General features: G+C 45.0%; 1 protein-coding gene across 3 annotated transcripts in view; it reads right to left on the bottom strand.

The window, feature by feature from the left end:
* The window catches only part of cadm3 (cell adhesion molecule 3), a 197722-nt gene that overhangs the window by 42585 nt on the left and 138495 nt on the right, over positions 1-16642 (bottom strand). For all 3 annotated transcript variants that reach the window (XM_039741404.1, XM_039741405.1, XM_039741406.1), the window contains exons 4-5: positions 15425-15577; positions 8488-8625 (exon numbers count right to left, since the gene is read on the bottom strand). In XM_039741404.1, the coding sequence (XP_039597338.1) occupies positions 8488-8625; positions 15425-15577 (291 nt within the window). The remainder of the gene's footprint in view (positions 1-8487; positions 8626-15424; positions 15578-16642) is intronic.

Below are 16642 nucleotides of genomic sequence, written 5' to 3' on the forward strand. Positions count from 1 at the left end.
GTCCACAGAGGCCAGAATTTGAACCATGCTCCGAATAGCTGTTAATAATCACTGGCAGCACTGTGCGATCATGGCCTTCAAATACAATCAAAACAATGTTTAATTTAACTTGACCACAAAATCTGAAAACACAGGAATGAAAATTTCCACACAGATTCATCCACAACAGCCCACACTGCATGGCTATTGTGTGTCTGAGAGTCACATGATCAACCCATTGCTTGCAGGCATAGAAGTACACCAAACCATAAAAAACGTAATGAATTCAGTTGTGGATGCTTTAGTTTTTGCTGCAAAATACTTTTGTCTGCCCAGAAACAGTGTGTCCTCCAGAGCGCCAGCACCTCATGCGGCTTTTCAAATGGCCACCATTTCCCTTATTTATTTTCTTACTTTTTCTTTTCTGGTATGCAGTAGAAGGCCATCCTTACCAGCAACTTTTTACCTTCTAAAAGTTCTTACCTTCCCATCTTATGTAGAATGGAAGTTTTATGCCATCATGCTCCAGCAGACCCCCGTGACGCTATTCGGATTCAGCGGGTTAGACAATGGATGGATGGATGGATGTTCATTCCCTAAAGGCCTGATGGCTAAACACCCTGATTCCTTCCCAACTCCACAAGTTTACCACATCAGCCCCATTTTGATTTCAAAACGAGCAATTCCCTCGACCAGTGCTCTGCAACAGGAAACATGGTCACAGATTCTATAAACTAATAACAGAAAAGAACAATGGCTTTTACAGGCATCACTGAACCTCTCTTTTACTTAAGACTTCTGTAACCCTATGCAGGGGCATCTGCACCTAAAATGTTTTTTAAACTGTTGAAATCTACCAGGTGGCACAGTGGTTAGATCTCACAGCTCCTGGGTTCAATCTGCAGGGCAGTCAGTGCTCGGACAGGTTTTATCAGAGGATGTTCATTGGGGAAGAGCAACAAGTGGTTGTGGGATCGGGTCCTCTGGTGGACTGCCATCCTCTGCAGGGTTGGGTCTTACCTTACATCCACTGCTGCCAGGCTTGCCCCTCAGCCCTCTCCTGAAGGAAGCAGGTTCAGAAAGGACTCAGGGCTTTTTGATGCAGCTTTCCTAATCTACCTTAGCTCTTTCAGGGCGGATGTCGACTTTTGTCAAAATTCAGGGGCAAAGGATGGTGATCAGCTGTAAAATGCGACAAAACTCACCATTACATTTTAGTTTGACTCTCTTTGCTAGAAGGAAAGATGATTTGACCTCAATTCCCTGTACGTGCATAAGTTGCAAAGAGCAAACAATCTCTAAAATGGCACTGACATCTGGTAAGAGACCAAAGCAAATGCTCAAAGTGCTCAAAAACACTCTGACCTGTCAGACTCCGATTTTGATGCAAGTGATCTGGAGATAGAGATCGAAAATGAAAGTGAGGTACCAGCTTTTGGTGATAGGTTCCCAGCTGATTGTGGTGCTGAACACGTTCGTGTAGCTGATGCGCTGTATGCACACTCTTAGCCAGCTTCTTCAATTCCGGCACTGATATCAAAACGGACTAGCGATGGCATTTTTCACCCAGTTGCTTAAGACGTACCCAGACTTAACCCTTAAACTGCCACATACTTGGGGTTAATGCAACCCTGGACGCCAAATACTTTTTTGCTGTACTTTTTGCAGCCGGAACTGATCCTTGCCTAGTAATTGGGTCTCCTGTAAAAATACTATTTTAACATTTAGACCTGAGTGAGAGAGTGAGAGAGTACTTTCTTTCTCTTTAATTCGTGATTCAAGCCTTTAACATTCCAGCTCACGAAATTAACTGTCCCATCATGGAGACATTGACTCTGAGTTTTTGATGTTATTTTATAGTCTTAACTGAAAGTGAGACAGCTTCGGCCTTAATTTCCTATTTCCCCTAGAGTTGTTGCCATGTAGCTTATTATTACATTGGTAGTTATAATTATAAAGATTAAGAGGATAGATTAGGTATACTGTAGATCAAGCCTGCTCTCTTTCTCCCCCTTTTTGCTGTACTTTTTAAGGAAACGTCTCAATTCACCAAGAAAAAGTGAAATTTTAAAGGAACACATATTTTCTTCATGCAAACAACATCACAATTACTGCAACACTGATCATCTGATCATTTCACACACTGCTAATGAACTGTAAAAATGCCATTGATGAAAATCAGTAAATCACTGAGCCAACTGCGCTTCAACTGGCGGCACGTCAGCACACAGAGGCCATCGCTGATGCCAGCAGGCTAGTCTAGTGCAGCGGCTGAATCCCAAGGACAGTGATGTCGATTTGCTAGGGGGCGCCAGTGGTCACAAGTTGGCTACTCAACGAATGTACGCCACTGACTGAGCAGCTCCAGCATGCTGGCAAATTGCACTGGGAATTGACTAGAGCCAGTTCAGGCGGTTAAACGACGAAGGTCACATTATTCACACATTGTGCCAAACGTCAGGAGGTGAAAAGGAGAAGGACTTCAAACTCCATCCACAATTATGAAGGTAAGATATGGACGTATTAGAGTCTTGTGTCTACTATGAACTTATATGGGATAAATATATGATTAAATTAGGCTTCTTTAAAAAGCAGAATTTCAATGAATAGTCATTAAAATGTATTCTGGGACAGATGAATATGTATGTAAACTTAATACATAATAGTAAGAGTCTGCTGGACATGTTACATTGTAAAAAAGCAAATGTCTCTGTCTGAGCCAGCAAACCGGTGAATGCCAAACCTCTGCTTCATTATAAGGGGCTCAATTTGTTTCCTCAGCTGGAGGATCTCCCCTCTGAGTGCCATGTTTTCATCAAGCACTAGGTTGACAACTGCTGGATCCAGAGGCGAAGCGTAGTTGTGGTCTTTGAGGATTTTATTATCCTTCTTCTCGCCCTCTGTTGGTCGCTTTCTCCTCTCCCAAACCCCCAGTCGTGGCCCTGTCTCAGACCCTGACTCACGAAAACCCTCTTTTTTAAAAATGCCAGTTACAAAATTAGGTATGGGGACTAACCTTAAAGCTCTCTCTCCAGATAGCAGCGATCCATTAGATCAGGTTTCCCATCGGAGGGAAATGCATGAAAACTAAGTACCTTGTTGTACTTACTTGACGCTCATCAGAAAGGTACACAACAACGTTCAGCTGTAGAGCTCTCTGTTTGCCGAAACTTAAACTTCTTTTTCTCTGACATTCTTGCCATTAACCAAAAATCTTAATTGCACTGAACTGACTGACTGACATCAGCACTAACGCATGCATATACCACCTATCAGTACACAGTACTTCATCCTTTGGCACATTTTGAATAAAAAAATCTGTCACCTGCTGGTAGCCCAGATTTGGGGGTATCAACTGGCCATTAAAAAAACAAACCACTGGAGAAGCAGAAAGCAAAACCCCACACCAGGAATCGTTCTGAAAACTGTGCAGTTGGAAAGCGTTTCATAAATTAATTGTGACCCGACATTTGCGCAATAGACATATTAGCGCTGACAAAATAGTGCTGATTAAAACGTTGTGTCAAAATCGCACAGACAAAATCGCGAAAGTTTCATTAAATATGAATTACTAGTTTAAAGCATATATAATAATGTTTATTTTAGAAGTCGATATTATGAGACACAGCACGCAGATAGCCGAGGATCAGAAACTGGCTCTTGGGACGTGGAATGTCACCTCTCTGAAGGGGAAGGAGCCTGAGCTAGTGCGCGAGGTCGAGAGGTTCCGGCTAGATATAGTCGGACTCACATCGACGCACAGCTTGGACTCTGGAACCAATCTCCTTGAGAGGGGCTGGACTCTCTACCACTCTGGAGTTGCCCCCGGTGAGAGGCGCCGAGCAGGTGTGGGCATACTTATTGCCCCCCGACTCGGAGCCTGTGCATTTGGGTTTACCCCGGTGGACGAGAGGGTGGCCTCCCTCCGCCTTTGGGTGGGGAAGGGTCCTGACTGTTGTTTGTGCGTATGCCAACAGCAGTTTGGAGTATCCACCCTTTTGGAGTCTCTGAGGGGTTGCTAGAGGGCATACCTTCTGGGATTCCCTCGCTTTGCTGGGAGACTTCAATGCTCACGGGCAATGACAGTGAGACCTGGAAGGGCGTGATTGGGAGGAATGGCCCCCCCGATCTGAACCCGAGCGGTGTTTTGTTATTGGACTTCTGTGCTCGTCACGGATTGTCCATAACGAACACCATGTTCAAGCATAAGGGTGTTCATATGTGCACTTGGCACCAGGACACCCTAGGCTTCAGGTCGATGATCGACTTTGTGGTCGTGTCGTCGGACTTGCGGCCATATGTCTTGGACACTCGGGTGAAGAGAGGGGCGAGCTGTCAACTGATCACCACCTGGTGGTGAGTTGGCTTCAATGGTGGGGGAAGATGCCGGTCAGACCTGGTAGGCCCAAACGTGTTGTGAGAGTCTGCTGGGAACGGCTGGCAGAGTCCCCTGTCAGAAGTAGCTTCAACTCCCACCTCCGGCAGAACTTCAACCACGCCCCGAGGGAGGTGGGGACATTGAGTCCGAATGGGCCATGTTCCGTGCCTCTATTGTTGAGGCGGCTGACCGGAGCTGTGGCCGCAAGGGGGGCGGGGCCTGTCGTGGCGGCAATCCCGAACCCGCTGGTGGACACCGCGGTGAGGGATGCCGTCAAGCTGAAGAAGGAGTCCTATAGGACTTTTTGTCCTGTGGGTCTCTGGAGGCAGCTGATAGGTACCGCAGGCCAAGCGAACGCGGCCGGTTGTTGCTGAGGCAAAACTCGGGCATGGGAGGAGTTTGGAGAGGCCATGGAGAACGACTTTGGACGGCTTCGAGGAGATTCTGGTCCACCGTCCGCGTCTCAGGAGGGGAAGCAGTGCAGTGTCAACACCGTATATAGTGGGATGGTGCGCTGCTGACCTCACTCGGACGTTGTGGGTCGGTGGGAGGAGTACTTCAAGACCTCCTCAATCCCACTAACATGCCTTCCACGAGGAAGCAGAGCCTGGGGACTCTGAGGTGGGCTCTCCCATCTCTGGGACTGAAGTCACCGAGGTGGTCAAAAACTCCTTGGTGGCAGGGCCCGGGGTGGATGAGATACCGAGTTCCTTAAGGCTCTGGATGTTGTAGGACTGTCTTGGTTGACACGCCTCTGCAACATCGCATGGACATCGGGACAGTGCCTCTGGATTGGCAGACGGGGTGGTGGTCCCCTCTTTAAAAGGGGACCGGAGGGTGTGTTCCAACTATAGAGGGATCACACCTCAGCCTCCCTGGAAAAGTCTATTCGGGGTTCTGGAGAGGAGGGTCCGCCGGATAGTGAACCTCGGATTCAGGAGGAACAGTGTGGTTTTAGCCCTGGTCGCGGAACAGTGGACCAGCTCTTCACCCTTAGCAGAGTCCTGGAGGGTGCATGGGAGTTTGCCCGACCGGTCTACATGTGTTTTGTGGACTTGGAAAAGGCATTCGACCGTGTCCCTCGGGAATCCTGTGGGGGTGCTCGGGAGTATGGGGTACCGGACCCCTGATAAGAGCTGTTCGGTCTCTGTACAACCGTGTCAGAGCTTGGTCCGCATTGCCGCAGTAAGTCGAGCCCGCTTCCAGTGAGAGTTGGACTCGCCAGGGCTGCCCTTTGTCACCGATTCTGTTCATAACTTTTATGGACAGAATTTCTAGGCGCAGCCAGGGTGTTGAAGGGGTCCGGTTTGGTGGACTCAGGATTGGGTCACTGCTTTTGCAGATGATGTTGTCCTGTTTGCTTCATCAGGCCGTGATCTTCAGCTCTCTGGATCGGTTCGCAGCTGAGTGTGAAGCGGCTGGGATGGGAATCAGCACCTCCAAATCCGAGAGCATGGTCCTCAGCCGGAAAAGGGGGGAGTGCCCTCTCAGGGGTGGGGAGAGATCCTGCCCCAAGTGGAGGAGTTCAAGTATCTCGGGTCTTGTTCACGAGTGAGGGAAGAATGGAGCGTGAGATCGACAGGCGGATCGGTGCGGCATCCGCAGTGATGCGGGCTCTGCATCGGTCTGTCGTGGTGAAAAAGGAGCTGAGCCGTAGGCAAAGCTCTCAATTTACCAGTCGATCTACGCTCCTACCCTCACCTATGGTCATGAGCTATGGGTAGTGACCGAAAGAACGAGATCGCGAATACAAGCAGCTGAAATGAGTTTCCTCCGCAGGGTGTCTGGGCTTTCCCTTAAAGATAGGGTGAGAAGCTCAGTCATCCGGGAGGGGCTCAGAGTAGAGCCGCTGCTCCTCCGCATTGAGAGGAGTCGGATGAGGTGGCTCGGCATCTGATCAGGATGCCTCCTGGACGCCTCCCTGGTGAGGTGTTCCGGCACGCCCAACCGGGAGGAGGCCCGGGAAGACCCAGGACACGCTGGAGGGACTATGTCTCCGGCTGGCCTGGGAACGCCTTTGGGATTCTCCCGAAGAGCTGGAAGAAGTGGCCGGGGAGAGGGAAGTCTGGGCCTCTCTGCTTAAGCTGCTGCCCCCGCGACCCGACCTCGGATAAGCGGAAGAGAATGGAATGGAAAAAAAATGCAGCACGCAGATATTCCTTAAGATCACGCCCTGCATATGTAGGAAGAATTGCAGCAAGACGTCTTGATAGTTGAGCGTATTTAGACTTGTTGGCTGCCTGACTGCTGGTAATTCCGCTTTGTATACGATGCGTTATGCCAACCCTCGACTGAGTTATTTGTTTGCGGCATGCCATCAGCAGTTATAACAGTTATAACCTAGCACATAATGTGTACATAATGCGCAAGTACGCGTCCCACTCTCTTGGCCTCTCTCGCGATTTTGTCGTGGTGTTTTGTCGGCGCGCATTTGTCGAAAACCAGTTTGCGGTTTTGTCGGCGCTCATTTGTCCGTCGCAGTTTTGTCGGAGCTCATATGTCTATCGCGCTTTTGTCGGTGAATGGAAATTAATAAACATCAACACTTTGACACTTGTTTTTTTGATTTAACTTATAAAATGGTTTTGAAAGAACACATTAAAGAGTTTCAATGGAGGTGCCAAACAATATTCAAAGGTTGTAGTCTTTGGGGAGCACATTACCAAGGTGTAGGTAAATGGAAGGGTATGTATACTTGACAGTACGCTAACTGCCAGAGGGGTAAGTGGACAGAAGGAGTGAAATGCAATACAGTACAGAATAATACAGTCTAGTGCCACTCGGTGCCCACTTACGTTCATGGTGTGGTTTGTCCATTTCCCACTCTAACTAATCACAAGTCACTTACCCTTACTTCTCAGACCACCCTGGCCTCTCTTCCTCTCTACCTCTCTACCATGTTAGCACTTGCAGCTTATACACCCAAATCCAAATTTATAGAGAATATTTCCAGATTGGATCATGTGTAACCAAACCCCTTGACTGCTCCCCGTTGTAAAGGAAAAGTGACCCATTATTTCTGATCTGTACCCTCACCATAGAGTTGTACTGCAGAGGAATTGAATTGGCTTTTCTACTTAATATACTTGTAAGGTTAAAACCTGTTGTCCTCTAGTGCCTCTGGGAAAATCCGCAATAGGATTCCTCCTGTTTATTCTAGGATTTGATAAAACTCAATTCTGTAATGGTAGTAACCCCATTTGGGGAAAGATGGTTTTGCAGATAGTGTCTGTTTTTATAAGATCTGGAAATAAAAATGAAATGTGCAGCTATACCAGACAAGAACATTCAGAAAAATAAAACAACCAAAGATGTCAGGCCAGCCTTTTCTGTGTCCTTGGAATACACAAGGTACATCGATAAGGTCGCACCTCACCGAACTTGCATGCTTGAATGAAAGCCCATATGCAAAGGCGTCCTTCTCTGCTTTCATTTCAGAAGAAAGCCCTTTTTTTCCCCTTGATGAAAATGAGTCTGCATCTCAGAGGTCACCGGACTACCACTGCTTTCTCCTGATTTTCAAGTCCTGTGTGATTTGAGCTTTAGTAACACCCTGCCAGTTTTCGTCAGATAGCCTTAGGCCTCATTTCTCTCTTTAAATAGCATTTTTCTTCAGATCCGGAGGAGAAGGCTTTTACAAGTGCAAGCTCCTGAGGAGGAAATTTAGGTTTTTGTGACCACTTAACTTACATTGGAAGCATTTTTTCCCTTCTGCTAAAAAGTGGTGGGATAATGAGACTATATTTACTGCTGATTACCTCGACTAATTTCGTTGCCACTGGCTGTTTGGTTTGATACGAATGTACCCAAAACGTTCCACGAAAGACTACACATCTAAAACTATAGGGTGAGAAAACAACCTGCCAGTAATTCTATAAATTGCTGCCCAGTAGATATGAATGGCTACAAAACAGAACTATCTTTTATGAATATGGCCCACAGTGATTTAGTGCCTATTTAGCTGAGTGATTAATGTTCAGATGACTGTGATATTTAGCTAATAAGGCATAAACATGCTGGAACCACGATTTAGTGTTATTAGTGCTTAGCTTAGCTTGCTGAGCAATCCTTTACAAGTGTGGTCCCTCCCTGACAAATGAAGACAGATGCGTCACCATGTCTCCACTCACCCTGTAGCTCCTCGAGTCCTTTAAACCATCTCAGTCTTGCGGCTGGTTTGCTGCCATGGGTCAGACAGGTCAGGTGTAACACCTCGCCCTCCTTCACTGGGCTGTGGTAGCCTGAAATCAGAGGGTTTTGTGGCACCCCTGCAAGAAAGAAAGAAATTCATGAGTGTAAGAATACCATTAGGCCGACACAGGCTCAGCTGGAGTCATCGATTTTACAAATCTTAACCTGTTAAGTGACACCACACACTGACCTAAGGAAGGCAGCAACCCACTCTGAAGAGTAGATGGGAAAGAAAAACAGATATAAATTTATTTTCATGTAGTACTTGAATACTTTTTTAATGTATACAGTAAGGCCTTGCTATCCACGGATTCCATTCCCGCAGATTCACTTATCTGCTACTATTCAAGTGTAACCCATTTTGTGACGCCCGCAGTCTAATCACATCAGGGGTTATATTCACAGCCACACGCAGTTGAAAAAATAAACTCTGAGAGGCCTATCGCACATGAGATGGAGCAAAAATCGGTCTGTGATGCCCTTAGATGTCCGAGGCTGCAAGCGTGCAACACTGAATGGATCGATGTGCATCTATCTGGTGCCAAGAGGTGTGATTAAGCTGTTAAACTCCATTCATGAAGGGGGCTGGAGCTTGCAATCGTTCCACAAGAATGAGGAATTCCCAGTAAGTGTAGGTCATAAGTGCACCAATAAAGTCCTTGCCCATTGTACACACCACCTGTCCCTGCTACCGATTGGATGGTTTGGTGAAGTCCTCGATTGGTGCCCTGCTGCCGTCGAGCACGGCCTCTGGCGGAGAATGTAGGATGATTGAACTTGACTATAGAGGAAGTAAAAGTCATAACATGGTTTTCCATGGTTGAGCTTGTGGAAGGAGCCTCAACATCATCTACCATCTGCCCAGTCCCCTCAGTCCCCGAGCTGGGGTCCCTAACCCTAACCCCTAACCTAACCCCTTTTTTCCAATAGAATCATTGCTTCATCTGTGCTTTCCGTATCTGCTGGGTTTATGAGGAATAGAACCCCTGCGGAAAACAGGAATTGACTGTTTTTTACTTTTTGAACTTATACACTAGAAGTGAGGCATTCATACAGAGGCAGACACTAAATCAATATTCATGTGGGTAATTCTCCAATGCTGAACACTCAGTCTTTACTTCATATAGCTCATGTCTAATGCAAACACCTCCCAAGCCACTTTTTCATAGTATAATTATTCTGATAATTTTTGCATTGTTGGAGTGCTGTCAGTTGAAGTGGCTTGCTCAAAGTGACACGGGAATTCAATCAGTAACGCTATGGTTTAAAGTCCAAGGCCTTAACTGTGGTAAGAAGCCCAAAGGATGGCTGATAAGTCATTCTCCAGACTGGATGTGAAAAGTAGGTCTGTCTAAAAGAGATTCCTATTTAGTTAGCATGTGATAAGCAGATGAGAAGTGCCTTTCGGCTCACCGCAGATTATGGACACCGGCAGGCTAGGCATGGACCACAGCAGGGGTCTGTGTTGCTTTGGAGGAGTGAAAGCTCAAACATCTGTCTTAGGTGATAGTGAGAATATAATAAGAGAGGATTGCCTCTGATTACAGGACTGTATAAATATGTACACATTTAATGAAGGATAAACCGCAGATCACCCAAGCAGAATAATAATGTGATGACAGGTCAACAAAATGTGTGCGCTTCAGTGTGTGAATTCCAAGGTCTGCTGCTAGATATTACAGTGTCCTTAATATGCTGTATAATTTGTTGAGATGCTGTGAAGATGGTCATTGTCTTGTCAATAGTATTATTTGCATGCTGCATGGCCCAAAAAACACCACACATAGCTGGTGAACATGCTGGGATAGCTAAAATGTACACCAATCCGCCGAGACATTAAAATCACTGACAGGTAAAGTGAATAACATTGATTATCTTGTTACATTGGCACCTGTCAAGGGGTGAGATATATTAGGCAGCAAGTAAACAGTCGGTTCTTGAAGGTGATGTGCTCAAAGCAGAAAACATGGGCGAAAGTAAGGATCTCTGCAACTTTATCAAGGGCCAGATTGTGATGGCTAGATGACTGGGTCAGTGCATCTCCAAAATGGCAGGTCTTATTGGGTGTTCCCAGTATGCAATGGTTAGTAGCTACTGAATGTACTCCAAGTAAGGACTAGCACCAGGGCAATGGGCGCCCATGGCTCACTAATCGGAAGTGAAGGTCAGCCTGTCGGGTTTGATCGCACAAAAGAGCTACTGGAGCAGAAATTGATGAAGATGTAATGTTGGCCATGAGAGAATGGTGTCAGAACATATAGTGCATCACAGCTTGCGGCATATGGGGCTCAGTAGTCGCAAGACAGGTCGGAGTACCGCCGTCCACTGCCGAAAGCACCAACAATGGGCACATCAGAACTGGACCAGGGAGCAGTGGGAGAAGGTGGCCTGGTCTGATGAACCATTTACCTTGCAGTGGTAAAATCTTGCTTTTTCCAGTTGAGGTGGCTGTCAAAAATCAAGCCTGTTTTGTCTAAACGCAACCTTGAAACAGAGATACATGCTTTTATAACTTCTCGTCTAGATTACTACAATGCGCTACTTTTTGAAATTAGCCAGGCCTCTGTTGCTCACCTACAGTTGGTGCAAAATGCCGCTGCTCGATTTTTAACTGGTACAAGCAAACAAGCGCACATTACCCCAATTTTGACTTCCCTTCACTGGCTTCCAGTTCATTTTCAAATTCATTTTAAGATTCTTGGTTTTGTTTTTAAATCCTTTAATGGTTGTGCCCCATTTTATCTGTTGGAACTGCTGCACCCATATGTACCATCTCGCCCTCTCAGGTCAGCAGACCAGATGCTTTGACTTGTCCCTAAGACATGATACAAACTTAGAGGTGATAGGGCTTTTTCAGTTGTAGCTCCAAAACTCTTCAACTATTTGCCATTGCACATTAGGCAGGTTCCTTCACTTGCTTTCTTTAAATCTTATTTTAAAACATAATTTTACTCCCTTTGACCCAATGTGAGATATTGACTGGGACCTTAGTTGACTATCTGTGTACTTTTTAATTATTAGGGAGCTTTGCCCCCTGCTTGCTCTGCTCACCAATTCCCCCCACCTGTGCTACTTTCATCTTCACCAAACAACAAAACTTTTAATTCTCGCGGATACGCCTCTTCATTGGGAAGAAACACTACTTTTCCCTGATGGCAACACGAATTAGACGATCTACAAGTCTCTGAATTAAAGTTTAAAGCCAAACAATATCTACATACTGTGGTGGGCTGGCGCCCTGCCCAGGGTTTGTTTCCTGCCTTGCGCCCTGTGTTGGCTGGGTTTGGCTCCATTGGACCCCCGTGGCCCTGTGGTTGGGATATAGCGGGTTGGATAATGGATGGATGGAATATCTACATACTTCTATCATATCCCCTATGTCAATATATTCAATCTCTTTTCGCTTTTACCTTTTCATCAATATCGTATTGAATTTTGATTCAATGTCTGGAATTACATCGTGACAATGCAACATAAAACTGCCCGTGAGTGAATATCGTTTCTTTATTTCTACAAGAAATGTGTCTGACAATAGCATTCACACAAATTAGAATTGATTGAACAGTGTGCGTAGTTAAGTGGGCAGCACTTTTCCAAATCTCTTTGCATAAGCTCTTGTCTCGCGGGGCCTCAAATTTTCTCTCGTGGGATTTCACTTTCACCAAACAACAAATCTTTTAATTCTCACAAATACGCCTTTTCATTGGGAAGAAACGCTACTTTTTTATCCTTGATGGCAACACGAATCTGACGATCTACAAGTCTCCAACTTAAAGTTTAAATCCGAACAATATATTCGATCCCTTTTCACTGTTCCACTATTTCACCAAGTAATAACTTCTGTTTGTTTGCGCTAATGCGATATTTACTATTATTTTTTTGAGACTTTCGAATTTTCATACTTCCATTCCTGCTCTGCATGATTAACCAATGTTTTTGAACCTCTTTACAAGGTTCTACTTTGTCATCTACTCTTTGTCTTTTATTTCCGTGGTTAAATCTCTTGGCACAAAGTCTTGTCTCACGGGACATGAAAGTGTCTCTCTGAGAAAATCACATCTCGTCTCCTTCCAAGATTTTTTTTTATAATAGAGAAATGAATTTATTTAGCTCATATGTGTTTCTTTTATCCTTTTGGTTATTGTGTGTCTTATACACTCACCTAAAGGATTATTAGGGACACCATACTAATACGGTGTTTGACTCCCTTTCGCCTTCAGAACTGCCTTAATTCTACGTGGCATTGATTCAACAAGGTGCTGAAAGCATTCTTTAGAAATGTTGGCCCATATTGATAGGATAGCATCTTGCAGTTGATGGAGATTTGTGGGATGCACATCCAGGGCACGAAGCTCCCGTTCCACCACATCCCAAAGATGCTCTATTGGGTTGAGATCTGGTGACTGCGGGGGCCATTTTAGTACAGTGAACTCATTGTCATGTTCAAGAAACCAATTTGAAATGATTCGAGCTTTGTGACATGGTGCATGGAAGTAGCCATCAGAGGATGGGTACATGGTGGTCATGAAGGGATGGACATGGTCAGAAACAATGCTCAGGTAGCCCGTGGCATCTAAACGATGCCCAATTGGCACTAAGGGGCCTAAAGTGTGCCAAGAAAACATCCCCCACACCATTACACCACCACCACCAGCCTGCACAGTGGTAACAAGGCATGATGGATCCATGTTCTCATTCTGTTTACGCCAAATTCTGACTCTACCATTTGAATGTCTCAACAGAAATCGAGACTCATCAGACCAGGCAACATTTTTCCAGTCTTCAACTGTCCAATTTTGGTGAGCTCGTGCAAATTGTAGCCTCTTTTTCCTATTTGTAGTGGAGATGAGTGGTACCCGGTGGGGTCTTCTGCTGTTGTAGCCCATCCGCCTCAAGGTTGTGCGTGTTGTGGCTTCGCAAATGCTTTGCTGCATACCTCGGTTGTAACGAGTGGTTATTTCAGTCAAAGTTGCTCTTCTATCAGCTTGAATCAGTCGGCCCATTCTCCTCTGACCTCTAGCATCAACAAAGCATTTTCGCCCACAGGACTGCCGCATACTGGATGTTTTTCCCTTTTCACACCATTCTTTGTAAACCCTAGAAATGGTTGTGCGTGAAAATCCTAGTAACTGAGCAGATTGTGAAATACTCAGACCGGCCCGTCTGGCACCAACAACCATGCCACGCTCAAAATTGCTTAAATCACCTTTCTTTGCCATTCTGACATTCAGTTTGGAGTTCAGGAGATTGTCTTGACCAGGACCACACCCCTAAATGCATTGAAGCAACTGCCATGTGATTGGTTGATTAGATAATTGCATTAATGAGAAATTGAACAGGTGTTCCTAATAATCCTTTAGGTGAGTGTATGTTGGCTTTTATTGTACAGCACTTTGGTCAGCCCTGATGTCGTGAAAGTGCTTTAAAAATAAATAAACAAATAAATTTAGATCATGTGGATGGCCGGGTGTGTGTTTGTGTTGTTTACTCAGGTAAGAGATGGCAGCAGGATGCACTATGGGAAGAAAGCAAGACAGCAGATGCAGTGTGATGCTCTGGGCAATGCTCTGCTGGGAAACCTTTGGATCCTGGCATTCGTGTGCATGTTATTTTGACACATGCCACCTACATAAAGATTGTAGCAGACCATGTATATCCCTGCATGGCAACAGTATTTACTGATAGCTGCAGCCTCTTTCAGTAAGATAATGTGCCCTGCCACACTGAAAAAACTGTTCAGGAATGACTTGAGGAACATGACAAAGAGTTCAAAGTGTTGACTTGGCCTCCCAATTCTGCAGATATCATTCCGATTCAGCATCTGTGGGATGTGCTGAAAAAACAAGTCCGATCCATGGAGGTCCCACCTCACAGCTTACAGGCCTAAAAGGGTCTGCTGCTAACGTCTTGGTGCAGACACCACAGGACACCTTCAGAGGTCTTGAGGAGTCCATGCATCAATGGGTCAACATGATGGGGACCCACGCAATATAAGGCAGGTGCTTTTAGCATTGTGGCTGATCGGTGTATATATGAGCAACCTGTCTATATTGAAAAAACATTTTACATAAGACCTTTTTCTACAGTAAACGCGCACACTGTGCATTTTAAATGTTTATGCCCATAGTCTTCATATTTCTTTTGACACATGATGTGACCCACTTGGGTTACAGGCAGTGTAGGAGGGCAGGGACTGCATGGTTATTGTTTCACAATGCTTTACTTATTATTAAAATACATGCCTACTTATCAGTGGAGTAAAAAGACAAATGGTATTTTCATTCTCACGACTCCATAAAGCTTTGCTATGACTATTGAACTGCAATGTACAGTCACTTATATGCTTGACAAATCTCTTTGATAGTGGTCATTTGTTTAATTGGATTTCATTTTATTTTAAACGATTAGGACCTCATGTCTTTTTTGCATCAGAGCCCTTCAAATTCTAGTTCACAAAAAATTCAGTAATTACAATGAACCATGAGGTGGCGGCCAGTAGACCACACTTTCTGTGAGATGGCCAGAAGACCATAAGACACTTTAATCATGCAGGTCTGATGTCCCTCTGTGGGCACTTGTTTTAAGTTTGCTTTCCAAATTTCTCGTATTTCAGTGTCAGGCTGCATAATCGGAGATCTCAGACACAAGCCACACATGCAGTTCTCACAGAGTTGGCACTTTATTAACCATTAAGCTGACAAACCTCTCTTTAAAATGCCACCGAAAACGAAGGTCAGGAAATCAAAATGACATTAAGCTCTGTTTTATATTTTTTCCACTTTTTTACTACATCATCCTCTTTAAATCCATAAGGCACATTTGAAACCTGTCCTACTGATGAACTGTCTGAAATTGGCTGACACAAATTGCGCTTACCTAGCACCGTGACAGTGGCCTTTGCTGTGTGGACTGGCATCGTGAAGATTGAGCAGGTGTATTCTCCCTCATCTCCCAAGTGTACACTTGAAATGCTGATGGTCAATTCAGTAGGAGTGGACTCCACCAGCTGGATGCGATGATCTCTCAATGCTGGGAATGAAAGACACAAAAAGAGGAGAAAGAAACATGAGAGACCATTTAAAGCAGAGAAGAGACCATTGACCTAACATGCAGAAAATAAGGCTTGGGATGGATGGATTATGCATGTTTCATTCCACCATTGGCATTTAAAAGGCACACAATAAACAGATGAACTTGACGACAAATAAACAAGTAAAAACAAAAGTAGGATTGAATTGGACAGCTGGTGAGGACTGTGGATCCCTAGAGTCCACTAGGAGGCTTTTAACAGGCCCTTGGGTAACAAAATTAAAAGGAACCAAGAGGCTGGTCTGTGCTGAGAGCTGGAGCCTTGGGTTCGGCTGTCTCCAAGGTTTATACCAACACATGTACAGAGTGCAGTGAAATTCTTACTTGCATGTGCTGAGTCCTTACTGCCCACCAGTATAGTATGTCTGTCCTGCTAAGGAGTAACCAGGCAGACCAGTGACATAAAGCACTGTGCAAAATACGGCCAAGCTTTGGACAGACAGGCCACTCATGGGGTTAAATAAGCCCATGCATGAAACACGTTTTACATGGCAACAAATAAAGTGGAAACAAGTTAAAATGTCTTGTTTTTATCAAATAAGGCTTCGTGTTAAGGAAATATTGGTGCTAAGAATCAAGACTAGAGGGCACAAAAAATATGAAGGTGCTTTGTCTTATTTTTGCAAATCTTATTAAGATCCAGTAATTATCCTCCACTGTTGGCATATAATATGGATTGTATCATGTAGAAAGAAAACTGTTCAGTTCTGCTTTATGTTTTCAATATGCTGATATCAGCAATGGGGAAAGACTAGGGTGCAACCTGGTGGTCTCCAGGCTCCAAGACGAGGTGCGCAAAGCACACCCAAGGTCCAGTTCTTGCAGAATTCATTTAATGTAATATGCACAGACATAGAGCCAAACAAACAGAGAGGGGGGCTTGAACATCACATGTGGTTCTCAATAAACAGCCTGCCGTATGTGCTGGAGTGTGGACATTGTCCAAGTGACCACCAGTGAAAAACTGCAAAACTTCACAAGAAGATGGATTTATATGACTAGATA

The sequence above is a fragment of the Polypterus senegalus genome, chromosome 18 (genome assembly GCF_016835505.1).
Source record: "Polypterus senegalus isolate Bchr_013 chromosome 18, ASM1683550v1, whole genome shotgun sequence".
NCBI classification, from domain to species: Eukaryota; Metazoa; Chordata; class Cladistia; order Polypteriformes; family Polypteridae; genus Polypterus; species Polypterus senegalus.